This window comes from Gordionus sp. m RMFG-2023, chromosome 2 (genome assembly GCF_954871325.1).
Source record: "Gordionus sp. m RMFG-2023 chromosome 2, tfGorSpeb1-WG-v2, whole genome shotgun sequence".
NCBI lineage: Eukaryota > Metazoa > Nematomorpha > Gordioida > Chordodea > Parachordodidae > Gordionus > Gordionus sp. m RMFG-2023.
The window spans coordinates 48,059,138-48,076,121 of NC_088776.1; the positions used below are offsets into that span (position 1 = coordinate 48,059,138).

The following is a 16,984-nucleotide window of genomic DNA, read 5'->3' on the forward strand; positions in this document are numbered from 1 at the left end:
CTCTAGGTCCCCTATATGTCCCCAATCTCTGATTAGTATATGAATCTCTCCTTTCAGGCCTATAGGTTAATTTATCTAATTCGCTATCCGTCCACCCATTAATTAACTCCTGCACTGGGAACCATGTTACCTTTCCCATAACATCCTCTTCCCCATTATGTCCTTCTATAGTCAATGTCTGCCCCTTTATTTTCACACTTCGACTTCTTCTCAACTTTCTTCCCCATATTAAGCTACACATCCATATTACTAATATAACCAATGCCCCAAAAATATTATATTGTATTTCCCAGTATTTTACAAATTTTAAACTTTTCATTTCGACCTTATAAAAAATTTATAATTAATTTCAAAATAAAAATTTTTGTTATTTGTAATGTTAATAGATATGATATTATTAATAGTGTAAACAACCCAATAATACACATGTACATCTACAGTTAATAAGTCTAAAGATACGACAAAAATTTGGGCAAATTTTGTGTAACAGATTTACAACTCGTAAAATTCGGACAGCACTTCCGTACGATAAGACTTTTTTTTTATTTTGAGAGAGCAGAGAAAGGAAAAAAAAATAAATGGACAAATTTTGTGTAACAGATTTATAACTCGTAAAATTCGGACAGCACTTCCGTACGATAAGACTTTTTTTTTATTTTGAGAGAGTAGAGAAAGGAAAAAAAAAATAAATGGACAGCTGATGTCGATGATGAAGACGATGTATACTTCACTTCAAGACTCAAATACCACTATATGATATTTTTCACTCGAAGACTCAAATACCACTATATGATATTTTACCGCAAATGTAGATGAAGACGATGTACAATTCACTTCAAGACTCAAATACCACTATATGATATTTTCCACTCGAAGACTCAAATACCACTATATGATATTTTACCGTAGATGTAGATGAAGACGATGTACAATTCACTTCAAGACTCAAATACCACTATATGATATTTTCCACTCGAAGACTCAAATACCACTATATGATATTTTACCGTAGATGTAGATGAAGACGATGTACAATTCACTTCAAGACTCAAATACCACTATATGATATTTTCCACTCGAAGACTCAAATACCACTATATGATATTTTACCGTAGATGTAGATGAAGACGATGTACACTTCACTTCAAGACTCAAATACCACTATATGATATTTTCCACTCGAAGACTCAAATACCACTATATGATATTTTACCGTAGATGTAGATGAAGACGATGTACACTTCACTTCAAGACTCAAATACCACTATATGATATTTTTCACTCGAAGACTCAAATACCACTATATGATATTACGACAACCGCACTAACCAGGTTGCTTTGTATAAACACGGCACCAATTTCAAAATTTCACCGTACAGAAATGTTTAACTTAACAGTATATTTATTTATTTTTTTACCCCTTTTTTTTTTGAATAAATTGGTTTTATTTTTCTTTAAAACAATAAAAAAAAATATAATTGATAATAATAATGAATTTCCACTTTTTTTTTAGTTTATATAAGATTATTATTATTTTTTATAAATATTAAATTATTATTTATTTTTTTTTTACATAATAAATATTAAAAATATTTATATAATGACGTTCAAGATGACTGCGCGAAACAAAAAAAATATTAAAAATAAAATTTCAAACAAAAAAATATTTATATAATGACGTTCAAGATGACTGCGCGAAACTAAAAAAAAATATTAAAAATAAAATTTCAAACAAAAAAAAATATTTCATGACTCATACAAAGAAAATAATAAAACTATTTATAACATACAGCACTATAAAAATATAAATACTTCATTATTATAATTTATATTCCTCATAATATATATTTTTGCAATAATTTATCATCCATCTAGTCATTATTTAATATTTCCTTATTAGGATCAAATAATTATTATAAAAATATAAATACTTCATTCATATTAAAATTTATATTCATCATAATATATATTTTTGCAATAATTTATCATCCATCTAGTCATTATTTAATATTTCCTTATTGGGATCAAATAATTTTTATTATAAAAATATAAATACTTCATTCATATTATAATTTATATTCCTCATAATATATATTTTTGCAATAATTTATCATCCATCTAGTCATTATTTAATATTTCCTTATTGGGATCAAATAATTTTTATTATAAAAATATAAATACTTCATACATATTATAATTTATATTCCTCATAATATATATTTTTGCAATAATTTATCATCCAGCTAGTCATTATTTAATATTTCCTTATTAGGATCAAATAAATTTTATTATAAAAATATATATATTTCATTCATATTATAATTTATATTCAGCTGATATATTTTTTTTATGAAAGTTTTAGTTTATAAATAAAATTCTATATATACATTATAATGTGCACTATATGATAAATAGTTATATTAATAAAGTTCTTCGTCTATTTGCTTATTAGTTTATTTGACCCTATTCAAATATAAGCATAAAATAATATAGAGATGGATTTTTTAAAAAAATATTATATTAGGTAAACAAAATAAGCATTATGATTAAGTCATTTAAGTTAAGAATTTATCTTACCATTTCTTTGCATTATTTAAAGGATAGGTAATGATTTTTAGAGGGTAGGGTGGAAAAGGGAGGTATCATAAATTAATATTGATATAGGAAATCTGAGGAAAGGTCAAATCTGGATAGTTATGAGATTGTAGTCTTCGGTTTTGGACCTATTTAAACTTAAATTTGTTTTATATTATATAAATTTCATATTGTGTAAATTGAATATTAATAAGGATATTTTTACTTCCTTTACAAATAATAAATTAAATAATATTCATATATTGCCAAGGTAACACATCCCATATGAATTTACATAGTTCGCTAGCTCTAGATATTAAAAATAGCAAATTGATTATTATTGATGAGGCCACAATGATGACTAAACACGCTTTGCGATGCATTGACCGATTACTTAAAGACATTATGAAAAATTCCCACCCATTTGGCGGAAAAGTAATCTGAACCATATCACACCCACTCTTTGGTATGAAATACAGACTAAAAATATAAAATACAGACTAGATAGGCAGCATCGGGTTATAAGATATGCCGAATTTTGTGAAAAATAAAAAGAACAAAACAATCAGATTTTCAATTTAAAAAAAAGGTATATATGGAGATCTGAACCAAGATTTTGAAGGTAGGTAGTGTAACATATAACCAATAAGATCACGCTACATAATTCTAAAATTCAAGTTTATTTGTATATAATTATAAATAATCGACTATTCAATTATATGCAATTTATAAATTATATAATTAAAAATAAAATTATATAATTAAGTCCCCAAAAAGGAACAATAATTGTGTCTAAAAATTTATATATTTTTTTGTCGAATAAAAAGGAATTCTCTTGGTTCATTTGTGAAAAGTCGTATTTTATTACCAAGATTTTTTAAAAACAAAAATGTTGAAGGCGAAAAATGCCCGTTAGTAGAAGTCGCTACTGGAGTGAATATGAAGTTTTTTAAATTTTTGTATTTGTTTATCTTTTATTTCAGCCTGTGTTATTAAATTGAAATTTATGTTTGAAGGGAATGATGAGACACACGTGTATCCCCATATGAGTGATTTGCGGAGGGCCCAAGGTATGGTTGTCATACCATCAGGTCTTAAACCATCTACTTGAGATAAATTTGATGGTTCAAGATTGTTTGGAATGTGTGAAGCTGTTAAGCTTCTATTTATTATATGGTTTACAGCTGTGGCGTTGATGTCGCCCTTGACTAAAAATGCAATTTAAGCCATATCTACCCTTTGAATCAGCGGGTGATTTGCATTTGATGCAGGATGAGGCTGTACTATATCGCAACCTAGACGTAAACCAAACTTTTCACAAATGAACCAAGAGAATTCCTTTTTATTCGACAAAAATTCAAATAGAAATTTTTAGACACAATTATGGTTACTTTTTGGGGACTCAATTATAGAATTTTATTTTTAATTATATAATTATAAATTTATAAATTATATTATTTTTAATTATGTTTTATGTAAATTATATGCAATTTAATTTATATATATATTATAAATAGAAATTATATAAATCCTTTACTTTATTGCTTAAAAGTGTTTATTTATTTGATAATTTAATCTAAAAATACAAATGAACTGTTGAAATGAAACAAATATATCTTGCAAAGCAATCAAAGATTATAATTAGACAGTTAGGGTGTATATAATTATTGTCACTAGATTATAATATTAGTAATTTTAATTACTTGTCATGAAAACTTTTACTTTTAATTTATCGCTTCCAAAACATTGGGGGCCATTTAAATCAAAATCTCACAACCCATCCGTGGGATCTTGAAAGTGTGAGATTTCGAAATCTCACAGATCATTTTCACACGCTACACCGGCATGGTTGGAATTTAACTTTTGCCCAGCTCAGCTATGTCAAATTTATGCTTAGACTAACCCATTTCCAATTTTTTGTTAAGGTGTTTGGCCCAGTCCAGGTTTGTTATACAAGGCCTAATCAAAAATATATATAATTGAATACCAAAATAAACAACTTTAAAATATTGAGGGTGGTTAAATTAAAAATACTGTACTTTCTTCTTCTCCGTTTTATGATGATTTCCAGGATTACTCGGGTAGGCAAGTTTTCCCTCTGATTTTTCTTTTCCATTTTCGACGGTCCTGATCAGTGTTGTTAAACGGCTCATTTTGAGCCGATTTTTCAAAACGGCTAACTCAATATTGGTCTTAAAAATATAGCCTAAGCCTTGAGATTTTGCTAATAGATGTTCAAGCCTTTGTTCCTTCTACAAACAAAATCGTCAGGCTTGAGTTATATTATTCTGAATGAAATAGTGAATTAGCCGTTTTTTAAAATCGGCTCCGAGCCGTTTAACAACACTAGTCCTGAGCATCAATATTTGTAAGATTCATGCTTCTCATATCCACCGCTATCACATTTGTTAACGTCATCTTGGATCTTCCTCTAGGTCATGATCCTCCTACTTCCATTATTATGCATCTCTTTACCCAGTCATCTTTTGTCATACGTTCCCCATGCCCAAACCATCTTAGTCTATTTCGTCGCATTACCATTCCAATCATTTCTATACCCAATCTTGCTTGCAATTCCTTGCTAGTTTTTCTCTCTCGCAGAGATACCCCACACATCCATCTAATCATCCTCATCTCTGTTCTTTCTAATTTGGCTTTGTGAGTCGCTTTCATTGACCATGTTTCGCCGCCATAAACTAAACAACTTCTCACACAGCTTACGTAAACTTTCCCCTTTAACTTCAGAGAGATTTTTTTATTTGTAAGAATAGAGGACATCTCTCTGAACTTCTTCCAAGCTAGTCTGGTCCTTGCAACGACGGCAGAATCTACACCACCATCTGCGTTTAGCATATCACCTAAATAACAAAACTTATCCACTTTATCTAGGGTTAACCCATTGCCAATATCCAGACCACCATTTTCTAGGTTATCATTATTATGTAACCCTTTCATGCATGTTCTACAAATTAAGGTCATTTTTCCTAACATCAAACTTCCTTTTTTCCCGCTACATCTATTATGTACCCATTTCTGGCATCTGGTGCATTGGATAGAATTTCTAGCAACTTCTTTCCCACATACACCACGAGGCCACTTAGCGGATTCCTCCATCTTTAGATTTTCCCCACCAATCATCACCTTTGTCTTTGATGCATTCATTTTCAGGCCCTTTGCTTCCATAGTCATCTTCCATTTACTAATTTTATACCTCAATTCTTCCTCACTGTTTGCCATTATACAAGGTCATCTGCATATACCTCCCAGGGAAGTCCTTCACGTATTTCTTTAGCCAGCATATCCATTACTAAGATAAATAATTATGGGCTCAGCACGGATCCTTGATGATGTCCTACCTTCACCTCAAAGCTGTCACTATCACCATAATCCGTCCGTACTGCTGTTTATGCTCTACATTGCCATCACTGTGATAACCAACCATTCCTCCACACCTGATTTTTTCAAGGCCCATCTAGTAATCTCCGGCACCCTATCGAATGCTTTCTCCAAATCAACAAACGCATAACAGAGTTTTTTTTTGCTTCGCAAGATACTTCTCCTGCATTTGTCTCACCACAAAAATTGCATCTGTCGTGCCTTTTCCCGATGTAAAACTAAACTGCATTTCATCAATTTTAATTTGTTCCCTTATCCGCTTCTCTAACACTCTCTCAAATACTTTCATTGCATGTTCCAAGAGTTTAATAACTCTGTAAGACCCGCAATCTAAAGGATAACCTTTCATTTTATATACTGGGATAATTATACATCTTCGCCAGTCCTCGGTAATAGTTCCTTCTGTGACATATTGATTGGCTAAATTCATTAACCATTCAATCCCTAAATCATCAGAACCTTTAAACATCTCTGATACCACCATCGTTAATCCCGATGCCTTCCCTTTTTCACTGCTCTCTTTATCTCATCCTTGCCAAATTTACACCCTGGACCTTCTACCTTTGCACAACTAACATTATTATCCCATTCATTTTCTTCATTCAAAAGTCCTTTCATGTAAATCTTCCAGGTGTTCTTAATACCACTACTATCAATCACTATTTTTCCTTCCATATTTTTCAAACACTTTAAACCTAGCACATCCTGCCTATTTTTTGACATCAGCTTTGCCATTCCAACCATATTTCCAATTCCATCAGCGCATTCCATTTCTTTAGCAAACTCGTGTCTTTTTTCTTCTTGAGCCTTCGCTATTAATTTCTTAGCATTTCTTTTAGCCATCTTGTAAATATCGTTATCACTATTTTCTTTGCTATTATACCATACTTTGAAACACCTCCGTTTCTCATCCACAGTTTTTGATACCTCCGGGTTCCACCACCAAGTCTCCTTATGTCTAGGCGGCCCTTTTGACCATCCACATACCTCCTCAGTTGTCATCACCCAGGCTTTCTTTATGGCATCCCACTTGTCATTTACCCCAGATGCTTGTGCCACCTCCACCTCCCTAATCGCCAATGTCATATTGAATTGACGTCTAGCACTCTCCTCCTTCAATTTCTAAATCCTCAGCCTTGGCACAAACTTTCTTTTAGTGACCCTGGTACCTTTAAGAGTGAGATCTCCTACAACTAGTCGATGCTAATTATACATCCCTCTCCCGGTATCACTTTCACATTTTTTACTATACATCGATCACACACATCTCCTAAATAACAAGTAATCCATTGCACTTTTAGTACTACCCGACTTATAGTCACCAGCTTTTCGGATTCTTTCTTAAACTTTGTATTACAGACAATCATATCCATAGCATCACTAAAATCTAAAATCCTCTCTCCTTCCAAATTTCTCATGCCGTAACTGAACCCTCCATGTACTCCTTCATAACCCTCACTATTCGCTCCCACATGTCCATTCAGATCACCAGCCAGGATAATCCCTTCTTCATATGCCAGACTCGATGTCACCCCCAATAGACTGTCCCAAAATATATCTTTCTTCATTTCTTCCAACCTGAGGAACATATGCCGAAATAATATTGTATAGCTTTCAAACAAAAATAATTTTGAAAACCATTATCTGGATATCTAGCCTTCTCACTTCGACTACTTTGTCTACCAATTTCTCCGCAACCAATACCCCAACGCCTTACCATCATTACTTCCTTGCCAAAAGAATTTATATTTTTCGCTAGTCTTGCCAATCATTCTGGTCCCATTTCCTTTCCATATAGTCTCCTGTATGCAGCACACATCTATATGCCGTTGTAACCATAGGGAAATTTTGTAGCAAGATCAACCTCTTTAAATGGTTTTTACACCCAGTCGAGGAGACGGTGATCCTAGTCTAGACCCAGATCACAGGGAACCTTTTAGACCTCCATTAGCCGCCAAAAACGTTGCCACTCCCCCGCCACGATGAGGCTGAAGGTAGGATCATACAAATTCATCAATTGTTTTCCCAGCCTGGCCCAAATATAAATTTTCAGACTTTCCCTTGCACCAACCAATCACATTCAGTGATCAAACTTTTAATAAACGTTCACATAAAAACTTAGTTTTATTGCTAACACTTTACCTTCATTAGTTGAACTAAAATTTTATTTCCACTAAATTATAATACTTGCTTACAACTTTTCAAGCTAAACATAATTAGCTAATAATTTTAAATATATTTAATTTGTGGCTGTCTATTTATTCAATTCTTAATTTTTTATAAAATTAATCAAACTGTATTAACTTTCATTCATTTGTTATAATTTCGTTATATCGACAATTTATATCAAGGTAAGTTATAATAATAGTAAAAAAATTAGTAAATCACAATTTTTATTATATTTTTTTAAATTTATATTTTTTGTTATAATTTTATTTTCTTATCACATAAAAGTTGTTTAAATATAAATAATATAATGTTTTTTTCTTGGAAAATGTACTACAACATAAATTAATGAATAAAATAAAAAATTATCATAGATAAAATTTGCGCCACCTAGAGGATAGATCCTTAGTAAATTATTAATAAATAAGTAAAAAATATTTGTTTATAAAAAATTTAATAAGCAATAAATTTATATTAATTACACTTATAAATTAAAAGTAAATATTTATATTTTATCTAATTAATATTTTAAATCAAATACTTTTGGGAAAATAGATTATTTCTTGATAGACACCTATATTCATGAAGTAATTTGTTGGCATATATCACTATATGCTATTAACATTCAGTACTTACCTGGCGCGAGGGTAACCGTGATCATGAAGGCGGTTCCCTTAGTTGGAGGCTTTGCCATTGCACTATTGGTCGAGTTGAAGGCTACGATTACCCCAAATGTGGGTAATTCGAGCGCATAATTTCTGGTAGTTGGGATTTGCGTACGCGCAAATCCCTTTATAAAGTAAACAATTTAGAATCTTTTTCGGAATATTTCATATGTTAAGCATTTTCATTTGTTAGCAATTGTAAATAAATATACATCTAATAAGTATTGTAATGCTATTAAAAACATCAAATTCTATACAATGATATTCACAATATCAAATTCTATACAATGATATTCACAATATCAAATTCTATACAATGATATTCACAATATCAAATTCTAAGTATTACAATGATATTAAAAACATCAAATTCTATACAATGATATTCACAATATCAAATTCTATACAATGATATTCACAATATCAAATTCTATACAATGATATTCACAATCAAATTCTAAGTATTACAATGATATTCAAAACATCAAATTCTAAATATTGCAATGATATTCAAAACATCAAATTCTAATTATTACAATGATATTCAAAACATCATATACTAAGTTTTACAAGGATAATCAAAACATCAAATTCTAATTATTACATCATATACTAAGTTTTACAATGATAATCAAAACATCAAATTTTAAATATTACAATGATAAACACAAATTAAGAATTATTATCTTTCAGTTACTTAACAAATTCTAAGTATTACATTGATATTCAAAACATCAAATTTTAAGTATTACAATAATAAACAAAACATCAAATTAAAAATTATCTTTCAGTTACTTAATAGGCTGATATAATTAGTCTTGTGTATAATAATTATTGCCATTCAGCCTGAATCTTTATAAACAATACTGGGTTTTGTCAACTTTACAATCTCTACTTATTTGTTTAATAATATTTTAATATGTGCTAAAATAATAATATATACAATGCTTATTATTTGGATATAATTCTATATACAATGCTTATTATTTGGATATAATTCTATATACAATGCTTATTATTTGGATATAATTCTATATACAATGCTTATTATTTGGATATAATTCTATATACAATGCTTATTTTTTGGATATAATTCTATATACAAATTATTTTGATAATGTTAGTATATCATATTTTAAAAATTTTCAAATTAATATGCCATAATAGTTATATTTTAAGTAATTCAAAAGAGTACATAAAATAATATAAAATCTTTTTATTTATTAAACTAAATTGAATATATAGTTATTATATAAAACATTTGACACTAGATTAATTAAAAGAAAATGAAAAATATTATTTTGGAAGAAATTTTATGTCTTTCAATTAATTATCTTAAAAAATAGTTAATACATATGTTGTAAAAGGTAATTTTGTTAATTTGAAAGATTTTCACTTTACATTACAGTAATTTTTAAATGCATTCAAGTGTCAGGTTTGTATTATTTGGTTGGATGCATCCTGGATTTTTAATCCAATATTGTCAGGGTTTCATTTCATCCAATTTCATAATATCTGATATTGCCTGCTTAATGATATGTCATCTGATCTGTGGTGTGTGAAAATCATTTAGTTGCAATTGTGTTACACATCAAATTTTTATAGGTCTTGAAATTATTTTTTTTTAAATTGAAGTTATAACACTGATATATAAATATTTTAAGTTAAAATATGCCATATTTATTTTTAGAGATTAATAAAAGAAATGCACATAAAATGATATAAAATCTCTTATATAATATTTTTGCTTTTTAGGTACATTTTCATTATTATAAGCTCTTTTTAGAGCCTTCGATACTATTAATATATATTTTTATTATTAATTTTATATATTTTTATATAGTTGTTTTAATATTTTAGTGTTTTATCATTTTTTTAAAAAATTATACAAATTTCAATATTATTTAAAGAAAAGTCATAAATCTAATAATGGTTATAAATAATGTGGTAGAGAATTTTGTTAATTCGATTCACTTAAATTCACAATAATATTTTAAATATATTTCAAGCATTCTTATATTACAAATTTTGATTTTCATGATAATATGTAAGAAATGGAAATTAATTATTATCATATATAATAAATTATCTTAATACAATATTTATAAATAATTTGATAATAAATCATTTTATTCTTATATATTAATAGTGAATATGCGCCACCTAGCGGTGTTAAATTTAATTATGTTAAAATTCCTATATTTATATATTAAATATTTTTTAATTTTATTATTAATACTATCATTTATTTGGTTTAATAATAAATATATTATATGATTTAAGATCATTCTGAATTGTATAACATTAAAAGACTGCTATATTATTCTATTTAATTTAAACCGACTATACTTTTATTTTTAATATCTGCTTATATATCATTACATAAAACATTTCATTATTACTTACTTGGCGCAGAGGACACCGTGATCAAGAAGGCGGTTCCTCTAGTTTGAGGCTTGGCCATTGCACTATAGGCCTTGCTGATAGCTATGGATACTCCAAATGTGAGTATTCCAAGCGCGTAATTTATGGGTTTGAGTGAACCGCGTACGCGCGGTTCACCACAAAATATTGTAAACAATTTAGCTAATTATTTCTTTGAATGTGTTTACAATTTAAAAATTTTTTATGCATAAGAATCACAAAATTCTAACAGAATTCAAAAATCCGATAGCAAAATCTCTGTATATTTTTGAGCAATTTTAAACTCTGCTAGCGACTTTTAACTAAAAAAGATTCCACTTTAATTTCTAAATAAATTTCACTTGTATTGTATAAAATCATTCAATTGATTATAAAACTGAGCTATCTTTAAATTTAATGTCATATTTTAACATAAACTGCAATTTTAATTAGAAACTAATTGTGGAAATATATGAAAACCCTAGCTTTCGATTAATTTAAAATTGTGAAAATAATTATTTAACTCCGCATTTGGATTAAAAAACTAAGAGTTTTTCGGAATCTCTTTATTATAAATAATAATTAATTTAATATTTTATTAATTCATCCTCCGGTGGGATATCAGAAAAAATATAAATTAGATAAAAAGAGATAGCACGAGTAATAAAGTGGAGAGAGATATTGAAGGAGATTGAAAGCTAAAAAGAAGAGAAAAAAAATTAATTCATCATAAATAACTTTAAAAAAATGTTAAAAAATTAAATACAACGAACAATATTTAATTAAAATTATATTTAAAAAAAACGAATAAGAATATATTAAAAATTATATATATTTTATAAAAAAAAAAAATTAAAAGGAACTAAAAAAATATATTAAAAAAGGTAAATATCACCCTAGAGAAGAGTGAACTCTTAAAAAATTGGACCGGAAATCTGCTTACGATGGTAAAATCCTTTATTAGTGTCCCCAGAGATCTGTCTCATTTTTTCCCTATGGTTTTAATGAAATTGAGGACCTCACTTCCGAACCGAACATGCCTAAGGTATATGTATGAACACTGTTGGTAAGGCCTGCATATTGTTTTTTAAGGATTTCTGTTTTTATGATGACAGAAAATTAGAGGTTGGACTTTGCCGCAAAATCGACACAAGTATAGTCAAGTCAGCGAGAGACCTTTAATCCATGGAATGAGGGATTTTGAAAGGTCCATTGGTTCGAGGGTGGATGGGGTATTATCTTATTTATGGGCAGCTAGGTGAATGTTGTTGATGTATTTATGGCGGGGTTGTCAGTTCAAGGGATAGTGGGATTTCGATTCGATGGGCAGGCCACAATCGATGCAAATGGATTAAAATCTTTAACGGCAAATGTATTCCAGGATATATAATTATTACCTATTATGACTTTCAGTTCAAATTATATGCCATTAAATCTTGTGCATTTTTATATGATAAATTTATTTAAATTAAAAATTGTCTAAAACACAGTATGGGTACTCTATACAAACTGAAATATATTTCTTGTCAAATCAGATGTTTTTATATAAATTTAACGTTTTGAGCAAATGATATATATTAACATTCCGAATCCCTTCCTGTATTCCATAACCCAATACGACATATTTATTTAATCAGTAACTTCATTTTAGCTTCCAATTTGTCAGGGCTCAATGAATTTTGATGTATCCAAACGTTTTGTGGCACTATAAAATATTATATACGCACTTTTAAACCGACTATACTTTTATTTTTAATATCTGCTTATATATCATTACATAAAACATTTCATTATTACTTACTTGGCGCAGAGGACACCGTGATCAAGAAGGCGGTTCCTCTAGTTTGAGGCTTGGCCATTGCACTATAGGCCTTGCTGATAGCTATGGATACTCCAAATGTGAGTATTCCAAGCGCGTAATTTATGGGTTTGAGTGAACCGCGTACGCGCGGTTCACCACAAAATATTGTAAACAATTTAGCTAATTATTTCTTTGAATGTGTTTACAATTTAAAAATTTTTTATGCATAAGAATCACAAAATTCTAACAGAATTCAAAAATCCGATAGCAAAATCTCTGTATATTTTTGAGCAATTTTAAACTCTGCTAGCGACTTTTAACTAAAAAAGATTCCACTTTAATTTCTAAATAAATTTCACTTGTATTGTATAAAATCATTCAATTGATTATAAAACTGAGCTATCTTTAAATTTAATGTCATATTTTAACATAAACTGCAATTTTAATTAGAAACTAATTGTGGAAATATATGAAAACCCTAGCTTTCGATTAATTTAAAATTGTGAAAATAATTATTTAACTCCGCATTTGGATTAAAAAACTAAGAGTTTTTCGGAATCTCTTTATTATAAATAATAATTAATTTAATATTTTATTAATTCATCCTCCGGTGGGATATCAGAAAAAATATAAATTAGATAAAAAGAGATAGCACGAGTAATAAAGTGGAGAGAGATATTGAAGGAGATTGAAAGCTAAAAAGAAGAGAAAAAAAATTAATTCATCATAAATAACTTTAAAAAAATGTTAAAAAATTAAATACAACGAACAATATTTAATTAAAATTATATTTAAAAAAAACGAATAAGAATATATTAAAAATTATATATATTTTATAAAAAAAAAAAATTAAAAGGAACTAAAAAAATATATTAAAAAAGGTAAATATCACCCTAGAGAAGAGTGAACTCTTAAAAAATTGGACCGGAAATCTGCTTACGATGGTAAAATCCTTTATTAGTGTCCCCAGAGATCTGTCTCATTTTTTCCCTATGGTTTTAATGAAATTGAGGACCTCACTTCCGAACCGAACATGCCTAAGGTATATGTATGAACACTGTTGGTAAGGCCTGCATATTGTTTTTTAAGGATTTCTGTTTTTATGATGACAGAAAATTAGAGGTTGGACTTTGCCGCAAAATCGACACAAGTATAGTCAAGTCAGCGAGAGACCTTTAATCCATGGAATGAGGGATTTTGAAAGGTCCATTGGTTCGAGGGTGGATGGGGTATTATCTTATTTATGGGCAGCTAGGTGAATGTTGTTGATGTATTTATGGCGGGGTTGTCAGTTCAAGGGATAGTGGGATTTCGATTCGATGGGCAGGCCACAATCGATGCAAATGGATTAAAATCTTTAACGGCAAATGTATTCCAGGATATATAATTATTACCTATTATGACTTTCAGTTCAAATTATATGCCATTAAATCTTGTGCATTTTTATATGATAAATTTATTTAAATTAAAAATTGTCTAAAACACAGTATGGGTACTCTATACAAACTGAAATATATTTCTTGTCAAATCAGATGTTTTTATATAAATTTAACGTTTTGAGCAAATGATATATATTAACATTCCGAATCCCTTCCTGTATTCCATAACCCAATACGACATATTTATTTAATCAGTAACTTCATTTTAGCTTCCAATTTGTCAGGGCTCAATGAATTTTGATGTATCCAAACGTTTTGTGGCACTATAAAATATTATATACGCACTGTTTCCATAAGTTTGACTGATTTTAGGGTTAAATACCGGGGTTTTTATTTGATTCAATTCTATTAATTTTTTGTGTTTGGTGAAATTAATTTAAAAATTTAATGAAAATAAATATTAACGAGACCCAGATATTTAGAACTTCTATCTTCTTCATCCTGGCATGATGTTGATAATTTTTTTCTCATTAACTTTGTTTCCCTTTAATTCATCTACTAAGCCGATTAAAACAATAAAATATAATGATTTAGCAATACATATGATGTGGTAGGTTTCAGAATTAGTGGTTTCAAAATCTTGTCTCAGCTTAAAGCGTGATATCATTGTTTGTGCTGTATTTGAGACTTTGGGGCCTAAAAATAAAATAGAAGAAATAAAATAAAATACTAATTCCTTTATTAATTACTCTATAAATTAATCAATAATATAACATAAAAGGAAAAATTAACAAAAAATAAAAAGAAAAATACGAAAAAATAAAAGGTTAAGAAAATTAAGGCGAAAAATAAAAAAAGTTATAATAATTTTGTATATCAAACTTTTATATCCTCTTTTATTTTATCAACAATTATTCAAATTTTATAATCATTAATTTGAACATCCAATTCATCTTTAAATTAATAAAGTACAATCTCGTTTCTGAAATATGAATATTACAAAAATTAATCTCCTTTCTATTGAAAACATTATAACAAAAATTTACATGTCTACAACATCATACCACTTAGATTAGACTCACCATTCAGCGAATGACTAACTTTCTTTCGATTTCGACTTTACTGATCTTATATATCCACTAAATCTTTTCTGCTAAATCTTTAATCTCTTCTAAGTTCTAACGATGGTTGTCCATTGTCTAGTATTCTTCACTTCTAAGAACTGTTTGACGGTAAACCATTGACGATAATTTGTCTGCGATTAACGATTGTTTCCACGAATTCTTGTCTCTCGTCGACTTTATTATCCTATTCTACAGTTTTGATAAACAATTGGCAATAATTTGTCAACGATTAACGATTGCATCTCTACCTAGTCGCTTGTTTCCAACGTTCTCTTGTAATTGATTAGCTCTTTTCATCTAATTCTTGTAATCGTATCGATTTTTTTGATTTCTATGTCTTCTACGACAGTTTGCGCTTGCCAAGATATCGACTTTGTCTTAAGATCTCTTAAACGATTATGATTTTTTGTATCTTTTGATCCAAAATAAAAATCCGATCTCTAATTGAGCTCGATTGAGGCATAAATTTTCTAATGATGAAATCCGTTTCTCTTTATGAAGATTTTGGTTTATCAACAACCTAATATTTTGCTAAATATTATCAACTATAACAGTTAAATGTATATTTTAATAAAAATTGTAACTAATTTCTTTTAGTTAAAACTAACATTTGTACGTATAACGATCTCTTGTGACGAATTATTTTTAACTATAACGATATCTTGTAAATAAAACGACTAATTCTATACTTTTCGAACTATGACCATTTGCCTGCAATTCTTTGTCTTAGTGTCGATGGTCATTTCATACATCCCCTTCCCCCTTTATTTAAAATTTCTTTTCAGAGTTAATTAGACTGAATAGGCCCATAGAACATAATGTTTCGGCACCATTGTTGTAATGGGGAAAATTTAAGATTTTAAAGTTTTATTCATAATCATTAACGATAAATACTAATTATCAAATAAAAGTAAAAAATTATAAGAGAAAAATTTTAAAAAAATTAAAAGAAATATAAAGATTAAAAAATTCAGAAAATTATCTGTGAAAAATAAAAAGTTAAGAAAATCAAGGCGAAAAAAAATGTTATAATAATTTTGTATATCAAACTTTAATATCCTCTTTTTTTTATCCAACAATTATTTATAATCATTCATTTTAACATCCAATTCATCTTTAAATTAAAATAAAGTACAATCTTGTTTCTGAAATATGAATATTACAAAAATTAATCTCCTTTCTCTTAAAAACATTATAACAAAAATTTACATGTCTACAACAGTTTTTATTTTATTTTCTCGGTTTCTTTTTTTGTAGTTCGCTAAACTGGTTCCGGAATTAATAAGTATACCAGTAAAGCTCTAAATATTTGTGTTGTATTTACTTGTTTTTTTTTTCATTTTTGTTTATTTAAATAGTTATTTTTGTAATTTGTATATATTTGAATAGGGTTTTACTTGTTTTGTATAGTTAAATAATTATTTTTAAATCGTATATTTGAATAGTTATGTTATTGGAATTTTGATTATTATTGTA

General features: G+C 28.3%; 3 protein-coding genes and 3 non-coding genes across 6 annotated transcripts; 3 read left to right on the forward strand and 3 right to left on the reverse strand.

Moving 5' to 3' along the window:
- Window positions 1-6,085: 6,085 nt before the first annotated feature.
- LOC135924400 (uncharacterized) lies at window positions 6,086-6,454 on the reverse strand. The gene has a single exon (XM_065459457.1). It carries the CDS (start codon window positions 6,452-6,454, stop codon window positions 6,086-6,088), a length of 369 nt encoding a protein of 122 aa, XP_065315529.1.
- Window positions 6,455-6,456: 2 nt separating this feature from the next.
- Window positions 6,457-7,056, reverse strand: LOC135924401 (uncharacterized). The gene has a single exon (XM_065459458.1). The coding sequence runs from the start codon at window positions 7,054-7,056 to the stop codon at window positions 6,457-6,459; it is 600 nt and encodes a 199-aa protein (XP_065315530.1).
- A 107-nt stretch (window positions 7,057-7,163) lies between these two features.
- LOC135924402 (uncharacterized) lies at window positions 7,164-7,559 on the reverse strand. The gene has a single exon (XM_065459459.1). It carries the CDS (start codon window positions 7,557-7,559, stop codon window positions 7,164-7,166), a length of 396 nt encoding a protein of 131 aa, XP_065315531.1.
- Window positions 7,560-8,764: 1,205 nt separating this feature from the next.
- Window positions 8,765-8,929, forward strand: LOC135925596 (U1 spliceosomal RNA). The gene has a single exon (XR_010571681.1). It is a non-coding gene; the product is annotated as a U1 spliceosomal RNA (small nuclear RNA).
- A 2,270-nt stretch (window positions 8,930-11,199) lies between these two features.
- On the forward strand, window positions 11,200-11,364 carry LOC135925597 (U1 spliceosomal RNA). The gene has a single exon (XR_010571682.1). It is a non-coding gene; the product is annotated as a U1 spliceosomal RNA (small nuclear RNA).
- A 1,633-nt stretch (window positions 11,365-12,997) lies between these two features.
- LOC135925598 (U1 spliceosomal RNA) lies at window positions 12,998-13,162 on the forward strand. Its single transcript, XR_010571683.1, has one exon. It is a non-coding gene; the product is annotated as a U1 spliceosomal RNA (small nuclear RNA).
- The last annotated feature ends 3,822 nt before the right edge of the window (window positions 13,163-16,984 follow it).